This window comes from Sciurus vulgaris (genome assembly GCF_902686455.1).
Source record: "Sciurus vulgaris genome assembly, chromosome: 14".
Taxonomy (NCBI): domain Eukaryota; kingdom Metazoa; phylum Chordata; class Mammalia; order Rodentia; family Sciuridae; genus Sciurus; species Sciurus vulgaris.
The window spans coordinates 98519409-98542569 of NC_136475.1; the positions used below are offsets into that span (position 1 = coordinate 98519409).

Here is a 23161-nt window from a genome sequence, read left to right on the forward strand (position 1 = left end):
GCTCGCTGTCTGGGTAGCTTCTGCTTGTTCCTGCACTTGGTGAACCAGGCTTCTTCACTCTAAAACTGGACTGAGACTAGTTACATCTCCCAAGCCTGAGACGAGGACTAATAATGAGTTAACTTTTCATTGCCAGGTGCTGCACCCAGCGAAATGCTGGTGGCCACTGATCAAAACAGACCAGGGATAGGGAGAAAGGAGGGCATGTTCCAAGCGCCACCCCACACCAGAAAACACTTCCCTCCAAAAGAAAGCTCCTATCCTCCAGGAGCTGGGAAGGAAGAGAGGCACGTTGCCATGTTCTCATGCAACATGCACACACACAGACACACCACACAGGCATGTGAGCACAACACACACACCACACACAACCCCCATAGCCACATGCATGTGTGCACATACCACATGTATAGGCACTCCTACAAGCCTGCACAGACCTCATACATTCACATGCATGTGCACACACACATACACATGACACCTGCACACACAGAGAGCTCACACATGCACACACCACACACATGTGCACATACACAGCACACATGCACATCCACACTCATAAAGCACTCACGCACACCCCACACACATGCACAACACAGCTCACACATGCACACACACCACATGAATGTGCACATACACAGCACACATGAACATTCATACCCATAAAGCACAAACGCACACCCCACACATGTGCACACACATATACATGACACCTGCACACACAGAGTTCACACATGCACACACACCACACACATGTGCACATACACAGCACACATGCACATCCATGCTCATAAAGCACACGCACACAACCCACGCATGTGCACACACACGTACACACGACACCTGCATACACACAGAGCTCACACATGCACACACACCACACGCGTGTGCACATACACAGCACACATGCACATCCACGCATGTGCATACACACCCCACACACGTGCACATGCACAGGGAGAACACACATGCAGCACGTGGACATGCACACATGCACTCCCAGCACAAGAGGGCAGCTGCCAAGAACAGCCAACTACTGAGCGGGGGCTCCTACCCCAGCCTCAGGAGACTGGGCACCCTGTGCCCTTTCCAACAGGACAAGGCCTCGTTCCCAGGACCTGTGAGCCCTGCAGAACACAGAACTCCAGGGGGCATGTGCTTCAGATCTGATGGAGTCCAGGGACACGTAGAAAAGAGAATTCCAGCAAGCACACGGTTTATGTCTATTTCAGACACCGACGTGTGCGCTGAGCCCTGAGGCAGTGTGGCTTGGACTCTCGCAGGAGCCTGGCCCCTCCTGGTTCTCACTGGCTTTGTCTATTTTTCCTGTACATTATAGAAGCAGCCTGCCCCACAGGGATGAAGGAGGGGAGAGAGAGCCTGCAACACCGTCACCATAGCAACCCCCCCCCCCCCCCCCGCCTCCCTTCCCAGCCCCAGGGCAGGCCCTCGAAGGGGGCAGGGGGCACAGAGGGAAGGCCAGGTGCAGAGCACCCCACCCCAAGCCTTCAAAGAGCCTCCTGCAAGCCTGGCAGTGCCTGCCCTGCCTTCTGAGCAGCCAGGAGGGTCCCCTGGGTGCCCTGCATGCTGGCAGGGTGAGGAGGGCAATCTGCAGGCTCCCTGTCACGGGCTTCTTCTTCCCTCTCTGAGTGGCTCTTCCTGTTCTTCCTCCATGGCTTAGGTAACAGCAAGTGGGTTTTAAAGCAGAATTATTTTCCTAAGAAACACATTTCTGGTATTACACATGATGTTTTTCTTAAAATTCAGTTTGAGACAGCCAGGTCTTTAAAAAATTCTCAAAACTCAGAACCAAAGCCATGAAAGAGCCAGTGAAGGAAGAGGGCAGTGCCAGCACTACGTCGCCTCTCAGCAGACCCAAGCACGCCCTGGGCTGGGCAGCCTCCCACCCCTGTGTTCCTGAGAACAGCGAACACGATCCAGGCAGCGTGCCCGCCGCGGCCGAGTCCACCCATCTGAATTGACAAGCACATCTATATTTAATCACCAGACTGTTGCAGGCAGCCCCACGGCAAGGAGAGGCGCTGCAGACAAAGGCAAGTGTGGATGAAGCCCTGCTCCCCAGCAGAGCCAGTGAGGTCCCCGGCTTCCCGCTGAGCTGTGGACGATTGCCAGGCACCCTGGGGCACCTGCCACTCACTGACTCTGCCTTCCTTCTGACAGAACTCCTCTCCCCGAGTCCATGACATGCCCCTGCAGGAGGGGCACTGCCTCAGTGTGGTGATTAGTGGCAGGTGCTGAGCCAGCCCAGCCGTAGGACTCGCCACAGGGGGCTGGCTGGGACAGTGAGAGGCAAGGCCTCCTGCCCTGCGTGGGTGTGTGTGGCCCCCCAGGGCCCACGAACGCCAGCTCTCCTCCACAGCCCTGCCATTCTGCCCAGCAGCAGTACCCTCCACCCTCGCACTGGCAACCTGGACTCCACCCCACTCCTCGCCTTGCCGATTACTGCAGGTCGCTGTGCCTGTGAGTCTGAAAAGCAGGGAGGATGGCGGCAGAGTCCCACTCCTGGGACTGAAGACGAGAGGCAGCCAGGCCTCAGAGGGTACATGTGAGCACGGGACTTTCAGGACGTGGCGCCTCCTGTAGCAAGGATTCACTGGCTCTTGGGATTAGTCCTGTGGGACTCAAGGCTTCCTTCTGCCTGGGAAGCTGCCCTAGGCTCTAGGCTGTCACCTAAGCCTATGAGGTCCTCTCTGGCCCAGCCCAGGTCCTAGAAACTACACCCACACCTCACAGTCCTCAGTGGACCCCAGTGGGCCTCTGGGCAGTATTCTTCCTTCTTCACAGACACAAACCCGAGGCTCACAAAGGTCAAGGAGCTCGCAGGAACTGCAGGGAGCTCCAGATTGCCAGGATTGCAAGCGTTCCCACAGCTCCTGAGCTGTCTGAGCCAGCCAGGCTCCCAGCAGGGCTGGGAGGGGTCATGGTGCTGTGCTGGGCACAGGTCTCTATCCACCAGACCATGCACCTTGTGGGCAGATTCCATCATTGCCTATAACCTCCTCGAAGCCTAGCCTGAACCAGGCACCAGGTGCTCGCTGTTAGCAGGCTGGCCACAGGAAAGACCTTCATTCCTGCCTCCCCTGTGGAGAGGCTGGGGAGAGCACACCAGTCCACCGGGCAGCTGGGAGAAATCCAGCAATAGCTCATGCAGGACGGAAGTCTGAAACTCAAGGACACTGGACAAACCAAGGGCACTGGACAAGCTCAACTGCAGAGGGCAAGACTTAGCAATGACCACAGCCACCTGGACCCCGGTTGTGCACAGGAAGACATCAGGACAGGACACAGGGACTTCAGGAGAGGTCTGCGACCTCAGTGCCTTGCTTGCTGGTCAGAAGCCTGAGGAGAACAGCCTTCAAGTGGTGGCTTATGAGAAGGCACCCAGACCCTCTGCCTCTGCTTCCTCCAGGAAACCCAGGCCTGGCACCACCTGAGGAGTGCAGCAGGGCTGAGCGGGCACCATGCACCCAGGGCACACCCAGACAGAGGAGGGTAGCGTGGATGGGGACAGCAGGATGGCGCAGACCTGTGCAGGGTGGGCACTCCCACAGGTGAGCCTCATGGCTCAGGAGGCAGTGACCTGTATAGAAGCCTCGGTCACAGAGGCCTCCCTGGGCTTCTGCGCTCAGCGTGACTATATTCTGTTGGTGTCGGGAGAGACTTCATGTGCACCCATCATGAAAGGCAAGAGCCTCATGGAATCCTGCAAGAGGTGTCACCATCCCACTGGGGATGAGGGACACTTGTCCTCCTCATTGTGGTCATTAGCTGGCATCATCCCAACCTCCCACTAGGTCTCCACAGCTCTTGGTGGTCACTGGTGTCCTCAAACACAATGGGCAGCACAGAGTTCCACAGGACAGACTCCATGCTCCACCAGATGGTCAGAAGGCTCAGCCTTCAGGGTCCCAGTCACTATGGGAATGATACCTCCCTCCTCCTGAGACGCCAGGCTCAACTGGCTTAAGCCAGTCACTCTGTCTCCCCCTCTCTTCTCTTCCCTGAGCGCAGCATGCCCAGCGCTTCCTTTCCTCGCGTGATGTGACGAGACCTTGCACCTTCCCAGCACTCTTGGAACATGGCATCTCTGACATGTCTGTGGCAGCCTGACCCAAACATGCTGCTTCTCTTCCCAGGTGCCTCCTGCTCTTCAGTCAGAAAAGAAAGTGTCAGGCAGGGCCACCATCTTGGGATCCAAGCTCAGCTTTCCCTGTCTCTGTGGTTCAGCTCAGTTTGCTTTCATTTTATTCTTCAAAGCACATCCTCCTGGTCCACCCAGTCTACGTCCCCATTGCTCTCAAGCACTCCAGATGGAAGAGAGCCAGACTTCCCTGGTGGAGGCCCGAGGTGAACTGGAGTCACTTGCATCTTGTGCTCCTCATCTGGGAAGGGCACAAGCCAGCACATCCCATTCAGTTCTCCAACCTTAGTTGACTCTTTGGTTACATCCTGCCAGCAATCAGAGCAGTTCAGGGAAGGATGGCTGGCTTTCTCCCCAAGAAGTCAGAGCAGGGACTGAGGCCAGGGGTGGGTATGGCCATGATGGAGGCTCCGCCCTCGGGACACGTCTGCACATGCTCCCACTCTGCTGAGGCCACATGTGCAACTCAGCCTCTGGGGAGCCTGCCCTGCAGTGTCACCTGCCCTGTGGTCGCTGCGGGTATAGGAGATTCTGGGAATCGTAGGGTGCTTGCAACAAGCCTGATGGGTTTCCTCTCCACCACACCACCCCTCCTTCCTCCTCCTTCCTGCCTCACCTCCCTCAGTCCTGACTTCCTCCCTCCTCTGAACACCCAGTCACTGGTTCACTCCTCACCGATCAGGGTTCGGAGTGGATGGGTACTTCTGGCAGGTGCCCTGACCACCGAACGCCACTCTCTTGCCCACCCTCCTCACAGGCATGAGAGCCAGGGGAGCCAGGTCTTCAGAACCCACACAGCTAAACAGCACCTACCTCCCTTTCCATTCCTCCCCCTGAGCCCCAGCCTCCTAGGAACCAGTCCATGGAAGCACAAACAGGAGCACATGAACCTGGCTCGAGGGGACGGACAGGCCAGGGACAGCCTCGGGGACTGGAGCGCTCAGGAGCTCTGGTGTCCACTCATGAGGCGCTGCCAGCTGTCGCCTCCACTGCCTTGCCCTTGTGTGACCTTTCCCAAGAGGCTCGCCTCGTTTGGGTCTGCTACCTTGCCTGTAAAGGATATTTAAGTAATCAATTTCTAAAGCCTCTTACTAAACTACATATGTGAAATCCTTGTCAATTTGACCAAAAGCCCAATATTTGAAATGAGACAGAGGCAGATTTCTATGGGAAGGAGAAGGGACTTGCCTCTTAGAGTATAATCAGGGAGGCTGAAAAGGAGAAGGTAACAGGAAAAATAAGCTTTAAAACCAGATAGTCACAAATTGGAGGAGGGGGCATGAGGCAAATTTAGGAAGAAAAGAGAGATAACCCAGAGCATGAGGAGGCAGAGAAGTCCAGGGCTGCCCAGCTGCAGGTGGAGTGTGGAAACTTTATTCCTCCTGATTTGGTGTAAAACGTTTTCTCTGGGAGATGAGGTAGGGGCTTCAAGAACTAGCAGATTCTCAAACCCAACAAACTGGAAAAGCAGGCAGGGACAAAAAAAGGCAAGAGAAAGAAAGATCGGGAGCAGCCTCTCAGTCTCCGCTGGAGAGGAGAAGGGCAGGCGTGCCTCTGGGTGTGTCCCGTCTTTCCTCTGCTGTCCTGGGTGACCCCCACTCTAAATCCCGGCCAGGTCTGAAGCTTTCAAACACTGACCTTCTGAATGATAGAAGCTCCTTCCTCGTTCAACTAGGAGTGTTAAGCCCATTCCCGAACAGAGAAAGGGAGATGACAGCCTGTGCCACCTGGGTCCCAGAATCCACACCAAAGGCTGTGTTGGGCCCAGCAGAACCAGTCTGTCCAACACTCTGGACCTCCATGTCCTGGGATGCGGAAGCCCTGGGTCTGAGCTGTCCTGTGGAGTTTCTGAACTGCACTTCAGGAGCTGGTGGTGTGCTGCGTGTGCAGGCCTCCAGGTGGAAGGGGGGTTGTTGCTGGGCACGCGGTAGAGAGTTGGTCGTCTTGAGTGCAATCCAGTTGCTCATGGTGTCGAGGAATGGACCTGGTCCAGGCAGCAGCCCTTGCAGGAAGCCCTGCCCCTCCCTGTTCCACACCTACCAATAAGCTCCAGGGATTCCTTTCTGAGTTTGACAACTCAGCATTTGAAGACCAGCTGGGAATGTTCACAAACACTTTTCCACTTGTAGAGGCAGAGCCGTTTGTGAAAACATTCCTGGGCCTTCTAGCCATGTGTTGAGTAAAGTAGGACAGTCAGTCCGGCACATCTCCACCCTGTGCCCAGGGCCAGGAAGGAACCCCCACGGCAGTGGCACACAAGTCTAAATTTTGCCTGTCGCTGCCTGTAACTGGTACTGCATGTCCTAGAGCTCAGTCTCACAGCTCAAGGTGAGTACTTCTCCTCAGGCCCAGTCCTGCTCCCAGCCCTGATGAGGTTCTTCTGCATGTCCCCGCAGATCCCACCTGCATTGTGAGTGCCGTGGTGAATGCTTCAGGCCCGAATGAACCTGCTTACGATGTGAGGGCTGAATCAGGAAGGGTGGTTTCTGTTGCCTTGAGTCAGCTGCACTAGTCACCTTTTGTATTTTTTTTTTTTTTTTTTGCATGGGTCCTCCGAGTCCAATTCCAATTCTGACTGCAGCTGCCCTGCCTCTTGTTTAGCTGGTCCACTGCTGCTGGACGTGCATGTGCTCTGGCAGCAGTTTCCCATGGACACATCCCGTTAAATGAATGGGACATCAGGATGTGCTAGGTACGTTCTGCCGCACTGGACAGGAGCTTACTGCTGGATGTACCTGGGACGCCATTCAGCCATGCAGCAGTTCAGTGTTGGCACCGAGGGGTCCAAGTTAGCATCCACCCCTGGGTTACAGGGGCAGCATGGTCCACACAGATGGCTCACGAGCTAAGACATGTAGGCTGCATGATGGGAAAGATCAGAACACAGAACTGCATGCAGCATGTCAACAAAGCTGCGAAGGCAGCCCCGTCCCCCAAGGAGTCCACCTGCTCAAGTGTCCACAGACAGCACAGGTGTGAGGCCAGTCTCATGGTTCTTGGTGGGTCCCAGATCCCTTCTCCTCCAGGGCTGGAGCCAAGACCCCATGCCTCACACACCACCACCTGCTCTATGGTCCTTCAGAGGCAGGGGAGGGCGGTAGGCAGGGCTTAAGTCAGGTCCTGCTGCAGGTGGTCCTCTGAGACAAGACCAAACCTGCCACTTCAATGGGCTGTGCAACAAGCGTTCTTGGACTACACTCTACAGATGCTGCACACATTCTGGCTGGCTGGTCGTGGGTGGCCTGGTAATGCTTGTGGACATTGGATGGCACAGTGGACTTCCAGGGAGCCACACAGCTCCTCCTGCTCAGTGTTTGCCACACCTAGACAAACCCAGGGGCATGAGCACTTTCCATGGGATTGTGACTGCGCCCAGGATGTGTACAGTTCTGTGCTGTCCAGCGCAGCCTAGGAGCTGTGGGCTGCACCACACACCCTCCATTCTGCCTCAGTATGTGGCAGGTGCTGCATCTTGGCTTGGTCAGTCCTACGCTGTGATGCTGGTACAGTGCCAAGTCACCAGGTGATGCCCCTCAGAACCTGTCCCAGGGTTAGGAAGCAGCACTGTGTTGGACATCATGGGCCAACCAGCTCTCCACCCTCCACATGGCTACCATCTCACCCACCACAGCCACATGGTCCCTGGGCATCCCTCTCTCAGTCTTGAGTCCTGCAGCTGTGTGGCCCCTGGGGGCCCTGCCTGTCAGAGGTCCCTAAAACCAGAACTTCCTAGCTTTATCTGCGTAATGATGCCTCCATTTTCTTGATACCTCGAGGCCTAACCCACTCCAGCACATTATCTAAATCTTCAAAAAGAAATGCATTTAGAAACCGTGCTAAGGATATTTTTTTAATTATTATGCATTCATTTATTTGTTTTGAGTGTAATTGAAGAGAAAAGTGCCCAGAAAGATGCCTTGAGCTCACTCATTCCAGCACCAGCTTAGCAGAGCGAGCCTGAGCCACGTGCTGCAGACAGACACCTCTGCTGCACCTAGTCTTTTAGCTGAGTTGGGGTGTCCTGAGCATCACACCAGGAATGCCCTCGGTTGACCCCAAGCGCAGCGGAAGTCCTCTGGAGGTCCGGGGCTCCTCCCAGGCCCCTGCTTGCTTGCCACACGCTGAGCTGCGGGCACCTCTGAACTGTAGGCACTGGCCCCGCCCTTCCCTAGAGAGGCCCTGAGGCCAGGGAAGGAAGGCCTGCAGGGGCAGGGCAGTGAGGGGCTGAGGTTCCTGGAGAGGCCTGGAGGAGGAGCAGGAGGCCTTGGGAACACCAGGTCCAGAGTGGAACCCTCTGGTGATCCCGGGATAGGGTTCACACCTAAGACTGAACTCCCAAAAGAGACAAAAGCGTAGAACACCATGCAAACTGAAATGTGACCTGTAAGAGTCTGTCTTTCCTTGAGTTTCGGGTAAAATATTTTAGAATTTGGCCAGAGCCATGTATTCTGCTTTCAGTGGCCTGGTTTCCTTCTCTTTGGAGAGGAAACAGCAGAGCCTTAGCATAGGATAGGAAGGAGCACATGTCATTTTCCATATAAAATGCCTTTGTTTTTCTCTACATATCTTTGTTTCTCATTTATATAAAATGAAAATAAACAAATGCACATTTAGAACAAGATCTGTTCAAGAAAACATAATATGTAACTGAAATTTCTATTCAAAGGCTGATACATGTGGCCCAAATGGTTCCAGGTTACAAATGTGTTTAGTTGCTGTGAACAAGGCCTAAGTTTGCACTGTTGTGATTTATTTTAACATTGAGGGAACTATGAAACAAGATTTTTTCATATTTCATGCTTTACTAATTAAGATAGAGTTTTCATAAACAAAGGAAAGAAACAGAAACCTCCACAGGGCTTCCCACAGAACTCTGCCAAGAACATCAGTGTGACATTATATGTTGTTATTCCGGTCAGTGTGCTCACTGTACATTAGCCACCAAGCTCCAAATCACAGCCTTAGGACAGATTCACCCAGAGGGGCTCAGTTCAGAGGTCACCAAGCAGGCAGAGGGGTAGGCCCAGGTCAGTCCAGCCAGAGCTCCATCACTCGGGCAGCACCTGTGGCCTTTGTTGACAGCACTTTAAGACCAGCAGTTGTTTCCATCTCGAGGACAGGCTTTGGGGCCTGGGCTAGTGATCGAAGGCTCCTTCTCACCCAGCAGGGGTGTGCAGAGCACTCCTGGCCCTGAGAGCATTCTGCCTGCCTGCCATCAAAGCCAGTGTGACCTTGTTCCTCAGTACTTGGAAACAGAGTGGCCTCTGCTGGCCCTGGGTGCCACCCACACTATGTTCCACCCCGTGGAACAAATCTTGGGGTGCTGGCAATATCCTGGACTTTTGGGGAGTTGCTTGACAACACTGCTCGCAGACTTGGCATGAAGCGGGTCCCTCTCCCACCCACCGAGAGCAGCACAACACACTTCGCTGTGCATGCCTCAATTACCAGGGCACACAGGGCAAGGGCACCCGCTGTCCTGCCCTGACACAGTCACGGCACGGACTCGACCCTCAATCCTGCCGTCTTGGAAGACAAATAGGGTGTCAGAATATAGAGGAAGCCTTTTCAAAACCTTCTGATGAATGAACACCCAAAAATGCAACTTCAGTTTGTAACAAAACTGCTTCCATCCCTGCTTCCCTGTCTCAGGGCAAGGTTTTGTGCAGAAGGAAACCCACACAGTGCTGTTCGATACGTTCACCCTGCTCAGGTCCAGTCTGAGGCACCAGTGCCACGTGTTGTCCACTGACCTGTCTTTGCTGTGTGTGCCAGTGCAAAGCCCTGTGATCTTTACGATCACACGTTTTAGTGCACAGATGTAAAATTGTTTCTTGATGTTGAGGGATGTATCTGATGACCTCCAGGTAGATGGGATTAGGACAATTTCATGAAGGTCAGGGTCCTTTCATTTAGATAGATATTGCTATGTTGTACTGGTCTTGAACTACTGGCTTCAAGTGATCCTCCTGCCTCAGCCTCCCAAGTAGCTGGGATGACAGGTGTCACCACTGTGCCAGGGGGCCCAAAGTTTCTTGAGTAGCGAATGACAAAGTAAAGCCAAGGAGCCAGAGGGACAGGGGCTCAGGCCTGCAGTTCTCGCTGTGCTCAGGTCTGCTGTTCCTCCAGGGAAGGGTCACTGCCCTGAGGTCAGTATGCCCATCTGTGAGCACTCCTGAACTTCCTCTCAGTGTTGCCTAAATCCGATGTCACCTTCGCTGAGTACTATTTAAAATACGTTTTGATTTTTTCCATCAGCATTCTTACGTGTCTATGACAATCATTCTCTCTTGGTGTTGCTTGGTCCCAAGGCAGGCACAGGAAGGACCAGGGACCTCCTACCTAGCACATCGCCAGCCACATGTGCAGACCCTGAGGGGTAACCCATTGCTCTTTTTCTCTGGGTGTTTCTACCCAGAGTACCTTTGAAGTAGAAAGGAAAAACTATGGATGAAGCCTAGCGCTTTGTCTAGGGTGACTTCCTATCACCAGGAACTTAAAATAGCCCAGGTGCTGCTGGTGACCATCAGGAAAGCCAGGCCTGGCCCGTGTGCTTTAAGATCTGCTCCACGGGCCCACTTCAGGCCAGCCTCCCTGCCAGGAGCCGGCCGTTTCCGTGGAAACCCTTTCAGAGCCCAGGCTGTAGGGCTTGTGCTGCCTCCATTTCTGTCCCACGTGGGCCTCCCTTCACAGGGAAGGTGAGCTCTTGGACATGCGGGTGCCCATCAAACCGCACTAAGTCCACTCTACACCACCCCTGCCACCAAAACCCTGGAGTCCATAGCTTCCAAGAACAGAGATTCCCTGTTAGATGAATGACCACCCAAGCTCTCGCAACCGCAGGAAAAAAAATGTTTGAATGTTGAGATTTCTTAAGGAAATTTGTGTGTAAATTCAAGAGTTTAAACGTGCCCCCAATGTCTTGAGCAGCTGCTAGGAATGGACGCCCAGAGCAGCTGGGGAGAGGCGATGGCCTCTGCTGAGCTGCCGTGAGTCGCCCAGGGTCACCTGGAAGAGCCACTGGAGGACACCAGGGCCACTACACTCAGCACCTGGGTGGCCCCCGTGGGCACTGTGCTGGGGCAGGATGGGGCTGCCCAGCTCTGTCCAGGCCTTCCTGCCCATGGTCTCGGACCTGGCAGAGAAAGGCCCCAAATCCACAGGACCAGCCACGGGAGAACTGGGTTGTGATCAGCTGCCAAGCCTGGGATCTTGATAGTCAAAGCAAACCTTCAAAAAGATTGGCTTCTTTACTGGGACTTTTTTTTTTTTTTTTTTCTTCTCAGAAAACTCTGAGAAGGAAAGGAGCTCCATCAATTTTTTTTTTTTTTTTTTTTTGAGGACGCTTCTATTCTTACCAGAGGATGAACTAGACATTAGTAAAGGGCAGCCATATGCGCAAAACAGCAGCAAAGGGGTTTCTCGTAGGCAGCAAATCTGAGTTTAGTTGCATTTTTTTGGCTAAATATCTGTCTTTGAATTCAAGCAAAATATGGCAACTTCCTTGACTCCCACCAAAATGAAAAAAGACGTGAAAAATATTTACTGGTATCAAAATGAGTAAATTTCAAATTAAATTGTGATAAATACTTATTAAGTTAGGAAAAGTTTAAAAGTCCCTTTTATTCCTTCATGGCTGGTAGGAAGACATGCCTGGCTCAGATCAGCCCCTGCTGGCAGAACGCCTCTCTGCTGCCCAGATTTCCCTGCAGGAGTCCCCAGGTCAGGGCTGGTCCCCGAGGCTGACCTCTGGAAAATCAGCCAGCTACCCCAGCCACACAGTTACTGCTGTAGCCGCCTGGCCTGGGGATCACCCTTACGATGTGAAAGGCCCTTAGACATCAAAAGGCAGCTCCACAGGCAGCCTTTAAAATATCTCATCCCTTTCTTAGGGCTAAAGGGGAATTAGAAATTTTCAGAATACTTCTGAGTATCCAGATAAGGTGTCCACACACTTGAAGTCTGTTCTGACTCCCGTGTCTCCTGGCTCCTTGACACCCTGAGCCCCGGAGCAACCCATCCTCCAGCTGGGCCAGCACTCACACCAGCCCAGAGCAGCTTCTCGGAGGAAAGGGAGCTGGACTCTTAGTGTGCATTTGTGACCTCGCGACCAGTCTCAAGTGCTTGGGCACAGGCCAGCACTCAGAGCTCCACCTGCATCCTACAACACGGTGACCAGGCTCACGGCGACACTCTCTCCTTGTTACCTTTGGAGGCCTAGGAATTTATTGAAAGAGGACTTTTGTCTTGATTTTTATCCCTGAGTGCTCCCCTTCGTGCTGGGTCAAGAGCAGTGTCGTGGCTCACGGTGGAAAGCCTTTGCGGTTCTGTCTGCTTGTCCTCAGGGGCAGGTCAAAGAAGTTGCAAGGAGAGGGTTAAAACTCTTCAAAAGAAACCCTCTCCCCATCAAGCTGTGGCCTTGCACACTTAGCAGATCAGACAAACCACCCTATGTGGGTTTTAAACAGATGCTGTGTAGGTGCCCAGGGACCTTAACAAGGTCCCTGCGGATACGGCCTGCAGGTACGGTCTGTGGTTAGCGTGCTCTCCCACGCTACATTCCATGCTGCTAGGCCTAACAAAGGTTTTGGGTGAATCAGGTCACCTGAGTGCCCAGTGACAGTCTGGAAGACTGTTGGCCTGCATCCCACAGCCCAGGCACAAGCTGGGCCTTTACAGGACCCTGGGGTGCCCACAGAGCGAGGGAGCCCCTTGTGGTGCCAGCTCAGACTAAAACCATAAGTCGGTCGTGGGGCAAATCTTCCCAGCACCTCTCTGACTTCCAGCACTGCCTGGCGTGACAGCAAACCCTCACTGTTGCCCTCCTCCAGGCTGAGGGCAGCAGTGAAGAGGCACCGCAGCCCCCAGGAGGAACTCGAGTCTGGGGTCAACCCCTGGAGACCAAGGATGCTGCCTGCTCCAGAGGCAGGGCAGTCAGTGCACCAGACTCACAGTCCTGGAAATGTCCTTGTGCTTGAAGGAAGGAGGGAGCCAGAGGTCGGTAGAGATGAACGAGCCAGGAACCGAGCTCAGGGCAGTTTAGCCTCCTTCGGTTGCAAGGTTAAGCATAGAGAGCTTGCTGTGTACAAGTAGAGGTTAGTTGTTGGGTGCTCCCTCTTTCCAGTGAGCTAACCAGCTGGCATTTTCTTGCAGGTGCCCCACCCCTGGCTGTGACGGGTCTGGACACATCACCGGCAACTATGCTTCCCATCGGAGGTATGTGGAGGCTCCTCCCCAGCCCCGCTCTCGCAGGAACCACAGCTCCCTCCACAGGGCATGAGGCTCCCTCTGCTGGGAAGCAGGTGGGCTGGGCTTCCTGGGGAACATGAAGGCTCCGGAGAACCGAGCTGTCCTTTCCCACTCTCCCTGGAAAACCAGCCTCCCTCTTTGCAGCATGCAGGCTGTCTGCGCATCCCACTAGCAGAGCAGGTGGCTCGGTTGCCAGGTTTGCCAGGCCTCAGCCGGGCTGCCCTCCAGTCTGAACAGGTGACGGGGAAGGGTCCATCCCCAGTCTGAACACTGGCTCTGAGCCTTCTCATGCCCCGACCGGGTGGGATCTGAGCCACAGCGCCCCACAGCGCTTGTGAGCAGGGCTCAGCAGGCCTGAACACTTCAGAAAGGAACCGCACGAATTCCAGACACCCTCACTCCCAAAAAAGGGCGCAGCCTAAAATATGGCACCTGTCCCTGAGATACACGCCTGTGGCACCCGCCCCCAGTAAGCATGTGGGAAGCCTGTCTTACACCCAGTCCTGCGCATAGTGCTCGGCTGGTGGGAAGGAAGAGCTCTTGCTTCCCTGGAGCATGAAAACCAGTAAGAAGAGAGCCCCAGGCAACTTCCTTCCCAACTCTGTAGCTGGCCCTGGGAAGGCGGCAGAGGCCCTGGAGCCACGTGGGAGCTGGAGGCCAGGGCTGGCTCCTCCTCCTGGGTACACACTACAGCCCTCTACAGCCCTGCTCTGCACAGGCCAAGCCGCCTGCCTGCCTGCTGCCCGTCCTGGGCAAGCCTATTAGAGGAGGCAGGCTCAGCCCCCAAGGTCCCTCTGCAGAAACAGCTGAAACGTGCTCTCCAGGTGGAGTGAGTCGGCAACAGCTCGCCACTCCCTCTGTGCCGACCGGGCGGAGGGCTGGGAGTCACGGCGGAAGCAGGTCGGGAGCTGGGAGTACCTACCCAGCAGCAGTGGCCTCTGTGCATGTGACTATCGGCCTCAGCCCGCTTTCCCCTCAACAAAACCCCCAGCACCTCTGCTGCCGAGCCGGCTGCTCTCATGCTGAGGCCGACTCCTTCTTCCCCGTCAACAGCACCTTAGCCACCCCATCCCTTACACCCTTGGGAGGGACTGATGGGAAGGGCTTTGAGAGGGCGCAGATTGGGTCTCATCCCCAGAAGCACAGGCTTGAGAGAACCAGGCACAGCCTCCACACTGGTCAGGAGACTGCCAGAATTAGGTGTGGGCTGATTATGAGACATATTTCTCTTTTAGCCTTTCGGGGTGTCCGAGAGCAAAAAAAAGTGGCATCCGGATAGCACAAAGCAAAGAAGATAAAGAAGACCAGGAGCCGATCAGGTATGAGGGCCAAGGAGGCCAAGAACTATTAGGGAAGCCAATGAACATCTGTAAGAAAAAGAGCCCACAAGTCATAGTGGACATCTGCTGAGACTTCAGTAAACTGAGGGGTCAGGCAAACTAAAACCACATCTGCTAATTGGCCAAGAAGTAACAGGTGATACTCAGTAATAAGCTTGTATCGCTAATATTCTGAGTAATCAAAACCCCAAGAAACTCCCTCTCCCCAGCAGAATTGACAGGGGAGGCAAATTCATGAAAGTTTACAAAGGAATTAAATTTAAAAATGGAAGTAAATATTATATCCTGGCTGATGCTGACCCCTCAGTTAAGCCCTGCAATCCCTGGGGTGTCCCGAGGTCTGACTGTGTGTAGCCTTGAGCCTGTGCAGAGGGGATCTGCCCCACGCCAGTGCTACTGCGCCCCATGTCAAAAGTCTGCAGACGGACCTGGCAGGTCTTTCTGAAATTCCAATCTCATTATCTTTGGAGAAAAAAAAAAAAAATCACTGAAACAAAATAAAATTCAGTTTAAAATTATTTTTAAAAATTTAAAATATCAAAATAATAGGGAAATACAGAGTCTTTAAAATGTGAACTTTGCTGTTTAAAAATAAATGCATGGAAACCCCATCCTAGGGCATATGTGGCCAGGAAGTTAGCTCTCAGCCTCCCCTGGGTCAAGGCCATCCTGAATCTGAGCTCTGCCCACCACACACCCAGGGCCTGTGTGGACCTTCAGCAGCAGCCACAATTGTCACTGATTCAGCTCCTGCTATTCCACGGCGGTACTCAGATTTTGCTTAAGTGTCTGTGAGCTGCAAGGATATCCGTACTCCAGAGAATGGCCACACAGAAACGCTGACCAGCGAGAAGACAGGTCTAGGAAATGGCACTTTTATTAACACATGTTAGGAGCGCTCCGTGGTCCTATGGACTCATTTTCCACTAGAAGAGCCTTGATTCTGTCCACAGGCTGTGCCCTGCCCACCCTCTGCAGAGGCTGCTGCCCAGCAGCCTCCAGCCTCACAAGGCCTTGGTCCCCTGCCTTGGCTGACTGCAGCATTCCCAGGACAACCCACCAGGTGGCGCCCTTGGCCTATGCTTGGTCTCAGTCAGCTGCCTCTCCTCCTCCTCCTCCTCGGCCAGTTGACCACACAAGCCCCCTTTCCTTTGCCTGTGAGGTCGTCGATGAAAGACAGTGAAGTTGGTCCCCTCTGTCTGCTGTACAGGTGTCCCGTCCCTGGCTGTGATGGTCAGGGCCACATCACCGGGAAGTACGCGTCCCACCGCAGTGCCTCAGGGTGCCCCTTGGCGGCCAAGAGGCAGAAAGATGGGTACCTCAATGGCTCCCAGTTCTCCTGGAAATCAGTCAAGACGGAGGGCATGTCCTGCCCCACACCGGGCTGCGACGGGTCGGGGCATGTCAGCGGCAGCTTCCTCACGCACCGCAGGTGAGTGCCTCGCTGGGGCAGCTGCCCAGCGGCTGAGCTGCTGGAGAGGCTGCAGCTTCTGCTTCCTCACTACTTAGAGAAACAATAGCCACCAGGTCAGACTAGTGAAATGCGGAGGCTGGGAAAGGTGAAGAGAACCAGTGGAGCACCAGCTGCTCAGGGTCACATCTGTGCCTTGGGCAGGGTGTTCCGTGCTGCTCACCAGGACCACACTAAGTGTGCACGGGTCTCAACTGGTTGCAGGAGTCCCGGTGGGAAGAGACCCGACTGTCCCAGCAGGCGTATGTCAAAGATGCAAAATCCCCCAGGACCCATGAACACCCTTGACTTCTCTTTGCTTAATTTCAAAGGAAACACAGCCAATACAGTCTAACTTATCTTGGATGAGTCCCGTTTTGAGACAAGCAGCTTGATGGGCTCCTCAGGGAAGTGACAGGCCTGAGTGGACCCGCTCCTCTGGTGACACCTGTCCTGAGCAGGTGACAGAGGCGCTCAGGAGGCCCTGCAGCAAACATTTGCCCTGGGGGGCCTCCACCAGGTACTCCTGCAGAGACCCGCCTGTTATCTCGCATCCCTGTAAAACCACACAGAATACAAAAAGAACAGTGGAGACCAGCAGACCAAAAGAACGGCAGCAAGTCAGGAGTGACATGAGGCCCCAAGCCTGCGGAGGGTTGCTTTTGACGATTAATATGCCTCAGCTCAGGGGCAACTGCAAGGCTATGAATACACGTAAAAGAAAGGCCAGATGTCACCCTCCCTTCCAAGGCAGGGGACCCTTGAAAGAAGAGCTCACACACAGGACGTGCCTGCCTCTGAGCAGTTTGCTCCCTTGCACACCAGCAGGTCACCGTGTCCCTTCAATCTCTGCACAAGGACAGGGATCTCTGTCCATAGTGCACCAAGGCCAGCAGGATGACCCTCCCTGGCTCCGCCGACTGACCCCATCAGCATCTCCACAGAGCCTCCACAGAGCCCCTCAGAGCCCTGCAGAGCCCTGCAGAGCCCCACAGAGCCCCACAGAGCCCTGCAGAGTCCTGCAGAACCCCCAGAGCCCTGCAGAGCCCCACAGAGCCCCACAGAACCCCACAGAGCCCCGCAGAGCCCCACAGAACCCCACAGAGCCCCCACAGAGCCCTCACAGAGCCCCGCAGAGCCCCACAGAGCCCCGCAGAGCCCCACAGAGCCCTCACAGAGCCCCGCAGAGCCCCACAGAGCCCCGCAGAGCCCCACAGAGCCCACAGAGCCCCCACAGAGCCCCCACAGAGCCCCACAGAGCCCCACAGAACCCCACAGAACCCCCACAGAGCCCCACAGAACCCCACAGAGCCCCACAGAACCACACAGAGCCCTCACAGAGCCCCACAGAACCCCACAGAGCCCCACAGAGCCCCACAGAGCCCCACAGAGCCCCACAGAGCCCCCACAGAGCCCCACAGAGCCCCACAGAGCCCCACAGAACCACACAGAGCCCTCACAGAGCCCCACAGAGCCCCCACAGAGCCCCACAGAGCCCCACAGAACCCCACAGAGCCCCCACAGGACCCCACAGAGCCCCACAGAGCCCCACAGAACCCCACAGAGCCCCCACAGAGCCCCCACAGAGCCCCACAGAGCCCCCACAAAGCCCTGCAGAGCCCCACAGAGCCCCACAGAGCCCCCGCAGAGCCCCACAGAGCCCCACAGAACCCCACAGAGCCCCCGCGGAGCCCCACAGAGCCCCCGCGGAGCCTCACAGACGCTTCCCCAATGCCAGCTTCTCCACTATAGGCTCTCCCCCACCACCGGCTCTCCCACTGCCTCTTTCTTTCCCCAAGGACTATTCCACCAGGGCCTCTGGGCAGAGTGTTCCTGGAAGCCTGCGCCATGAGCAGATGGGGTCTTGGGGTGCAAGCCACACCTCAGGAGGAAAACCACAGGGTGCTGGAGAGTCACCTGCACATCCGCCAGAGTGCTGTGACCTGGGCTTCAGTGGGCAACACCACCCTTGTCCCAGGGTTCAGCAGACACCTTTCTCAGCCTCCTTGTCTCTGGAGGCCGCAGAGGTCCTGGGCATGAGTGAGATGGCCCCACCCAGAGCCAGCCACTGCCAGGCCTGGGGCCACAGTCGGTGCAGGGCCAGGCTGTAATGGAAAGACAGCATGTCCGTTATCTCAGGTGGGCTCTACAGGGGCTGTGTATGAAGGACTGAGGCTCAAGCAGGACGGAATGACTGTCTGGGTTCCTTGTGGGGATGAAACGTGGCATGCTCAACAGGCTGGTCTGCAGCCCTGCAGACACTCGACACGGTGCAGCCAGGGCCACCACAGGGCACAGAAGGACAAGAGCAGGGGTGGATGGGAGGGCCATGTTGCAGTGTAGCAGGACGGAGCAGCCTTCGGTTTGGCCTTGCTGTTACACTAGTGGTGAACCACATGTAGGACAGAATTCACTGTCTTAGCTGAGCTTAGAAGCATAGCTGGGTGGTGTCACCGATGGCCACCTGCCTACAAAACGTCTCCAGAACTGCCTCAGCCTGCCAAGCAGAAGCAGAAAACTGTAGGAAAAGCTGCCTAGCCTCACCCCACCATGTCACCTCTGCTTCCCCGAGTCTGATGGTCCTAGGGACCTCACCTGAGTTGGCTCCTGCAGCATTTGTCCTGGGTGACCAAGTCTAATGGTGCTAGGGACCTCACCTGAGTGGACACCTGCAGCATTTGTCCTGGGTGACCAAGTCTGATGGTGCTAGGGACCTCACCTGAGTGGACACCTGCAGCATTTGTCCTGGGTGACCAAGTCTGATGGTGCTAGGGACCTCACCTGAGTGGACACCTGCGGCATTTGTCCTTCTGTGACGGGCTTATCTTATTCAGTATAATGCCCTAATGTTATCCATGTTGTGCCTGTGTTTGGATTCCCATTGTTTTCTTGACTGGATAATGAATGCCTCATTGTATGTTGGCCATCGTTTTTATCTGTTTGACAAGTGTCCATTTATTTTATTCGGTAGGTTCAGTAGTATTTTCTGAATATACAGTAATATTAATATCATCCAAGAACACAACTCAACCTAGGAATCTCAGCTTACTGGAGAGTTGGTCATTACAGTATGCTTATGTCTTATGTCTCTGGGGGCCCGTGGCCTTCTCAAGTCCTTCTGGGATGTCTGGCAGCTTTCTTAAAACTGTGTACTTGGGTATGTCACTCTCGGTACAAGGAGACGTGTGGACCTTACATACCACACGTGCTACGGTGATAGACTGCTTTGGGAATCAGAAGCTAGCATAAGTTGAAATAGAAGTTTTGGATTTTATTCGTCCTCTCCCAGCCTTCACAATCTAGCTGAGGGAAAAGAAGCACTCTCCAGCAGAGGCCAAATTTGAAGAGTAGATAAAGCGGGGACAAAGGTCATGGCTTCTGCGCCCTGGTTGCTCAAGAACCCAGCTGCCTTCACAGGCCCCAGCAAGCCATGCCCAGGCCCAGCCGCGAGCTGTCCCCACTGCCCGGCCTCCAGCCGTGAGCTGTGGCCTCCACTCTTGGCCAATTTTGCAGGAATCACATTCTTTGTAACCAGGGGGCTGGGTGGAAGGGCTTCTGTCCCATCCCTGTTTCCCAAACAACATCTGTCTGAATGAAGGCAGAGCTGAGTTCAAGAAAACAAAAATCATTTTGTCTTCAGGATTGCCTGGGTATTTCTAGAAAAGAAGTTCTTGAACTGTGAATCAGCCCTTCCAAATCAGATGCATTTTCAAGTACGTCAGACAAATAGCCTCTTCTGGCTTGGGAGCCAGGGAGCCGGGAGGTGCCCTGTGTACAGGGTGGGTTCAGGCCCACCCAGCAAGCATGGTCACAACAAGGCCCACTGGCCCGTGGCAGCATGTGAACTTCAGGAGACACACGCATTCAGACCACAGCAGAGGGAAGTAATGATGGTGTCACTTTAAAGATGTCTGTTTAAGATTATGTGGCACTTTGAAATAAATCATCTGTCCTTCTGGCAGCTGGGCAGAGGTGGCCCAGAAAGAGCAACACCTGGTCACTCCTGACCCCCGGGCTCACAGGGACCAGGAATAGGATAGAATGAGTCATGGCAAAGGCAACTCTGGGGATCACTGATACCTGTTGGCCAGTGGACAGCGAAGGCCACCAGAGAGGTGGAGATGCCTTGGGCAAGAGACCAGCACAGCAACCGGGCAGGTCCACAAAGAGGAGGCTGCCCACCTGTGGGGGTCATGTAGCAGACGGCCAGCCAGGTGGGGCATCCAAACAGGGAGCACATGGGCCTGGGAACCTGACAGAGTCGTGCCTAGGAAAGGGGTCTGAGATGGCTCGAGGTTGTGTGGTGGGTCAGAGCTGCACCACAGTGTGCCTGGTGGCTCAGGAGGTCTGGTGAGAGACAGCAAGGAGGACAAGACTGGACACTTATCATCTGAAGAGAAGAAACCAGGAGAAGGAAAGAAATCAGACATGGGAAAGGCCAGGAAGCCAGTGGAGCCTGGCTCAGCAGAGGATAGAAGGCCAAGGAGGACCAGTGTGGCCATGCACACCTGCAGCAGTGAGGCCAGCAGAGGAGGCCGCCCTGGAGGGTCTGCAGTAGCCAGAGGCAGTGGCCCTGAGTCAGTTGGAGCCCGTGCTGCCTGTGACCATCTGTCCCTAGGAACAAGCAAGACAATGGCTTCATGAGTAGGGCCGGTGGCTGAGGACCCAGGGGCCAAGGTGGGTGGACTTCCCGGCCAACACTCAGCTGCCAGGCATGTGGACAGACAGTACTGGAGTGTCACAAGCAGACACCAGGTGCTGAACCAGGCTGGGTCCCCGGGCGGGGAGGTCAGAGCTGGAGAGGAGGCCGCTGGGAAGGCCCCATGTGCGCCCAGCAGAGCCTGTTCCAGGCCTCTGCCCTTGGCACACCAGAAGCACCTGCACCACATGCCTTCATCTTCCCTCAGCCTCACCAGGGCCTCCTCACCCTTCAGAACCATGCCAGCCATGCCTGGGGCTGACCTCACGCCAGGGAGGGTGTCCCACCCCTTGGAGTCCCGACCTCCTTCCTCTTTAGAGCACCTAAGGAATTAGACAACACTGACCGGGCCTAGGGAGGAGGTGGGATGCTGAGGCAGGAAGGTCTGCAGCCACTGGTGCAAGCCAGGGTCTGGGCCAGGCGTCCTCTCCTCACAGGCAGAGCCAGCTCCTCTGAGTTCCCGGGTCTTCCTGACCCCAGTCACTGATCAGCCTGGTGAGAGCCGGGCTCCTGTCTCCAGTGGAGAGCCAAGATTCCACCTGACCTCCCATCACAGCTCCTGCGGGCCCCCCTGGAGCTCAATGCATGCACAGGACCGCTGCACCTCCTGCATGCCCACAGCGCCTCGCTCAGTATGGCAGGCATGACCCCACCAGAGACTGCATCTTTAGGAAGGGGTTCAAGCGTGTCTAAGACAGAAAGCAGCTGTGAGTTCCTGGGGTGCAGATTTGAGGTCCTGGGATCTAACAGCAGCCAGGTGCCTGCCACCAGGCGTGTGCAAAAGTTAGGAGGGAGAAGCAGAAGCAGGGAAGGCTATGCCAGGTCTGAATCGTGGGCCATGGGCTGCACGCCCATCTTCATAGGAAGACCCTCAGCAGACCTGGGCGGAGCTGGGGTCGGCTGTCAGGCAGGCACTGGTGACCACGAAGGCAGGAGGGAGACCCGGGCTGCAGGGTAGGCACTGCCTTGATTCAGTGGCCTCTCCGAGGGGCTCCACGGAGGACTTCACCCACCGCAGGATGGAAGCATTCAGAGAGCGTTCCACTCAAGCTGAACACGAGCGCCCTTTCCCATTGTCGTTCCCAGACAATGCGGCTTGACGGCTGTTCACACAGCAGCCGCGTGGTGTTGGGTGTTGCAGGGACCTGGGGACGGTTTCAAGGCCTGGGTGATGCGGAAGGCCACTCCACGTGCCGTGGTGCTCTCTCTGAGTGCCTCAGCGTGGCCGGGCCTTGGGACCCACCGCAGACACTGAGGCTCCACCACGCATCGCCCTCGTCTCGGTTCTCGTTCCTCAAAGGGAACTCGGGAGGATGCTCCAAACTTGAATCTGTTGCTTCTGATTCCAAAAAGTAAGAGCTTTTAGAGGTACTCACACCTTTCAGAGGCCTGGCCAGCACACGTGTCCTCTTCAGCCACAGCCGAGACCCTCCCAGGACGTTCGCCTGGACCCTTGAGCAGCTCTGTTCGTTCCTCCGGAGCTCATCACGAAGACGGACAGTCTCTTCTGGAAGCTCCCTGTGCTGGAAAGTCCCCAGAAGAACCGTGGAGAACTGTCACCACACCAGCCCTTTCTTTGGGGGTCACCGTCAGCATCTGCTGTGCCTGAGATCAGTCAGGAGAGGCTGGCCGAGCAGGACAGAGGGACACACCACGTGTCAGAGGGACAGACATGGGAGGGGAGGCCTCTGCTGTCCTCAGCAGTCGCCCAGGTGCTTTCACCCCACAGCAGGGACAGGGTGTGAGGGAGAGGACCAGGGTCCCTCTGGAGACAGCACCTTCCTCGGGGGGCTAGCGTGGGTGAGGGACTCAGCTGCAGTGCAGGAAGAGCCCAGGAGAGGAGTCTCGAGATGCCAAGTCTCCCTGAGGCCTGTGTCCGTCCAGTGGAGAAACCCTGGGGCGGAGTTCTGGTGAGCCCACTGCCCGTGAGGACAAAGACCAGGACTTGCAAGGGCAGCAGAGCAGGACCCCACAGCACAGGCCCTGGAGAAGCAGCACCAGGTAAGAGTGGGCACCTGCCGGCCAGGCTCTGCCTTCAGCCTCAGAAGTAGACCACCAGCTGCCCTCTGGGGAAGAAGAAAGTCCCACCCGCCACTGGGGACAGTGCTGCCCTGTCTGTGAAGAGCATGGGGCGCCTTTCTTCTCCCTGTCACAGGGAAGGATACAGCCCCCTGTCTAAACCTCACGTGCAGACACGGGAGACTCCTCCTGCTCTGTCCTCAAGACCCCTGACCATCAATTCAAACTCCACTGGGTCAGGG

At 55.4% G+C, this 23161-nt stretch overlaps 1 protein-coding gene across 1 annotated transcript in view; it reads left to right on the plus strand.

The window, feature by feature from the left end:
* The window catches only part of MYT1L (myelin transcription factor 1 like), a 338636-nt gene that overhangs the window by 288747 nt on the left and 26728 nt on the right, over positions 1–23161 (plus strand). The window contains exons 19-21 of the mRNA XM_079110560.1: positions 13316–13378; positions 14647–14730; positions 15962–16183. Coding sequence (XP_078966686.1) covers positions 13316–13378; positions 14647–14730; positions 15962–16183 — 369 coding nt within the window. The remainder of the gene's footprint in view (positions 1–13315; positions 13379–14646; positions 14731–15961; positions 16184–23161) is intronic.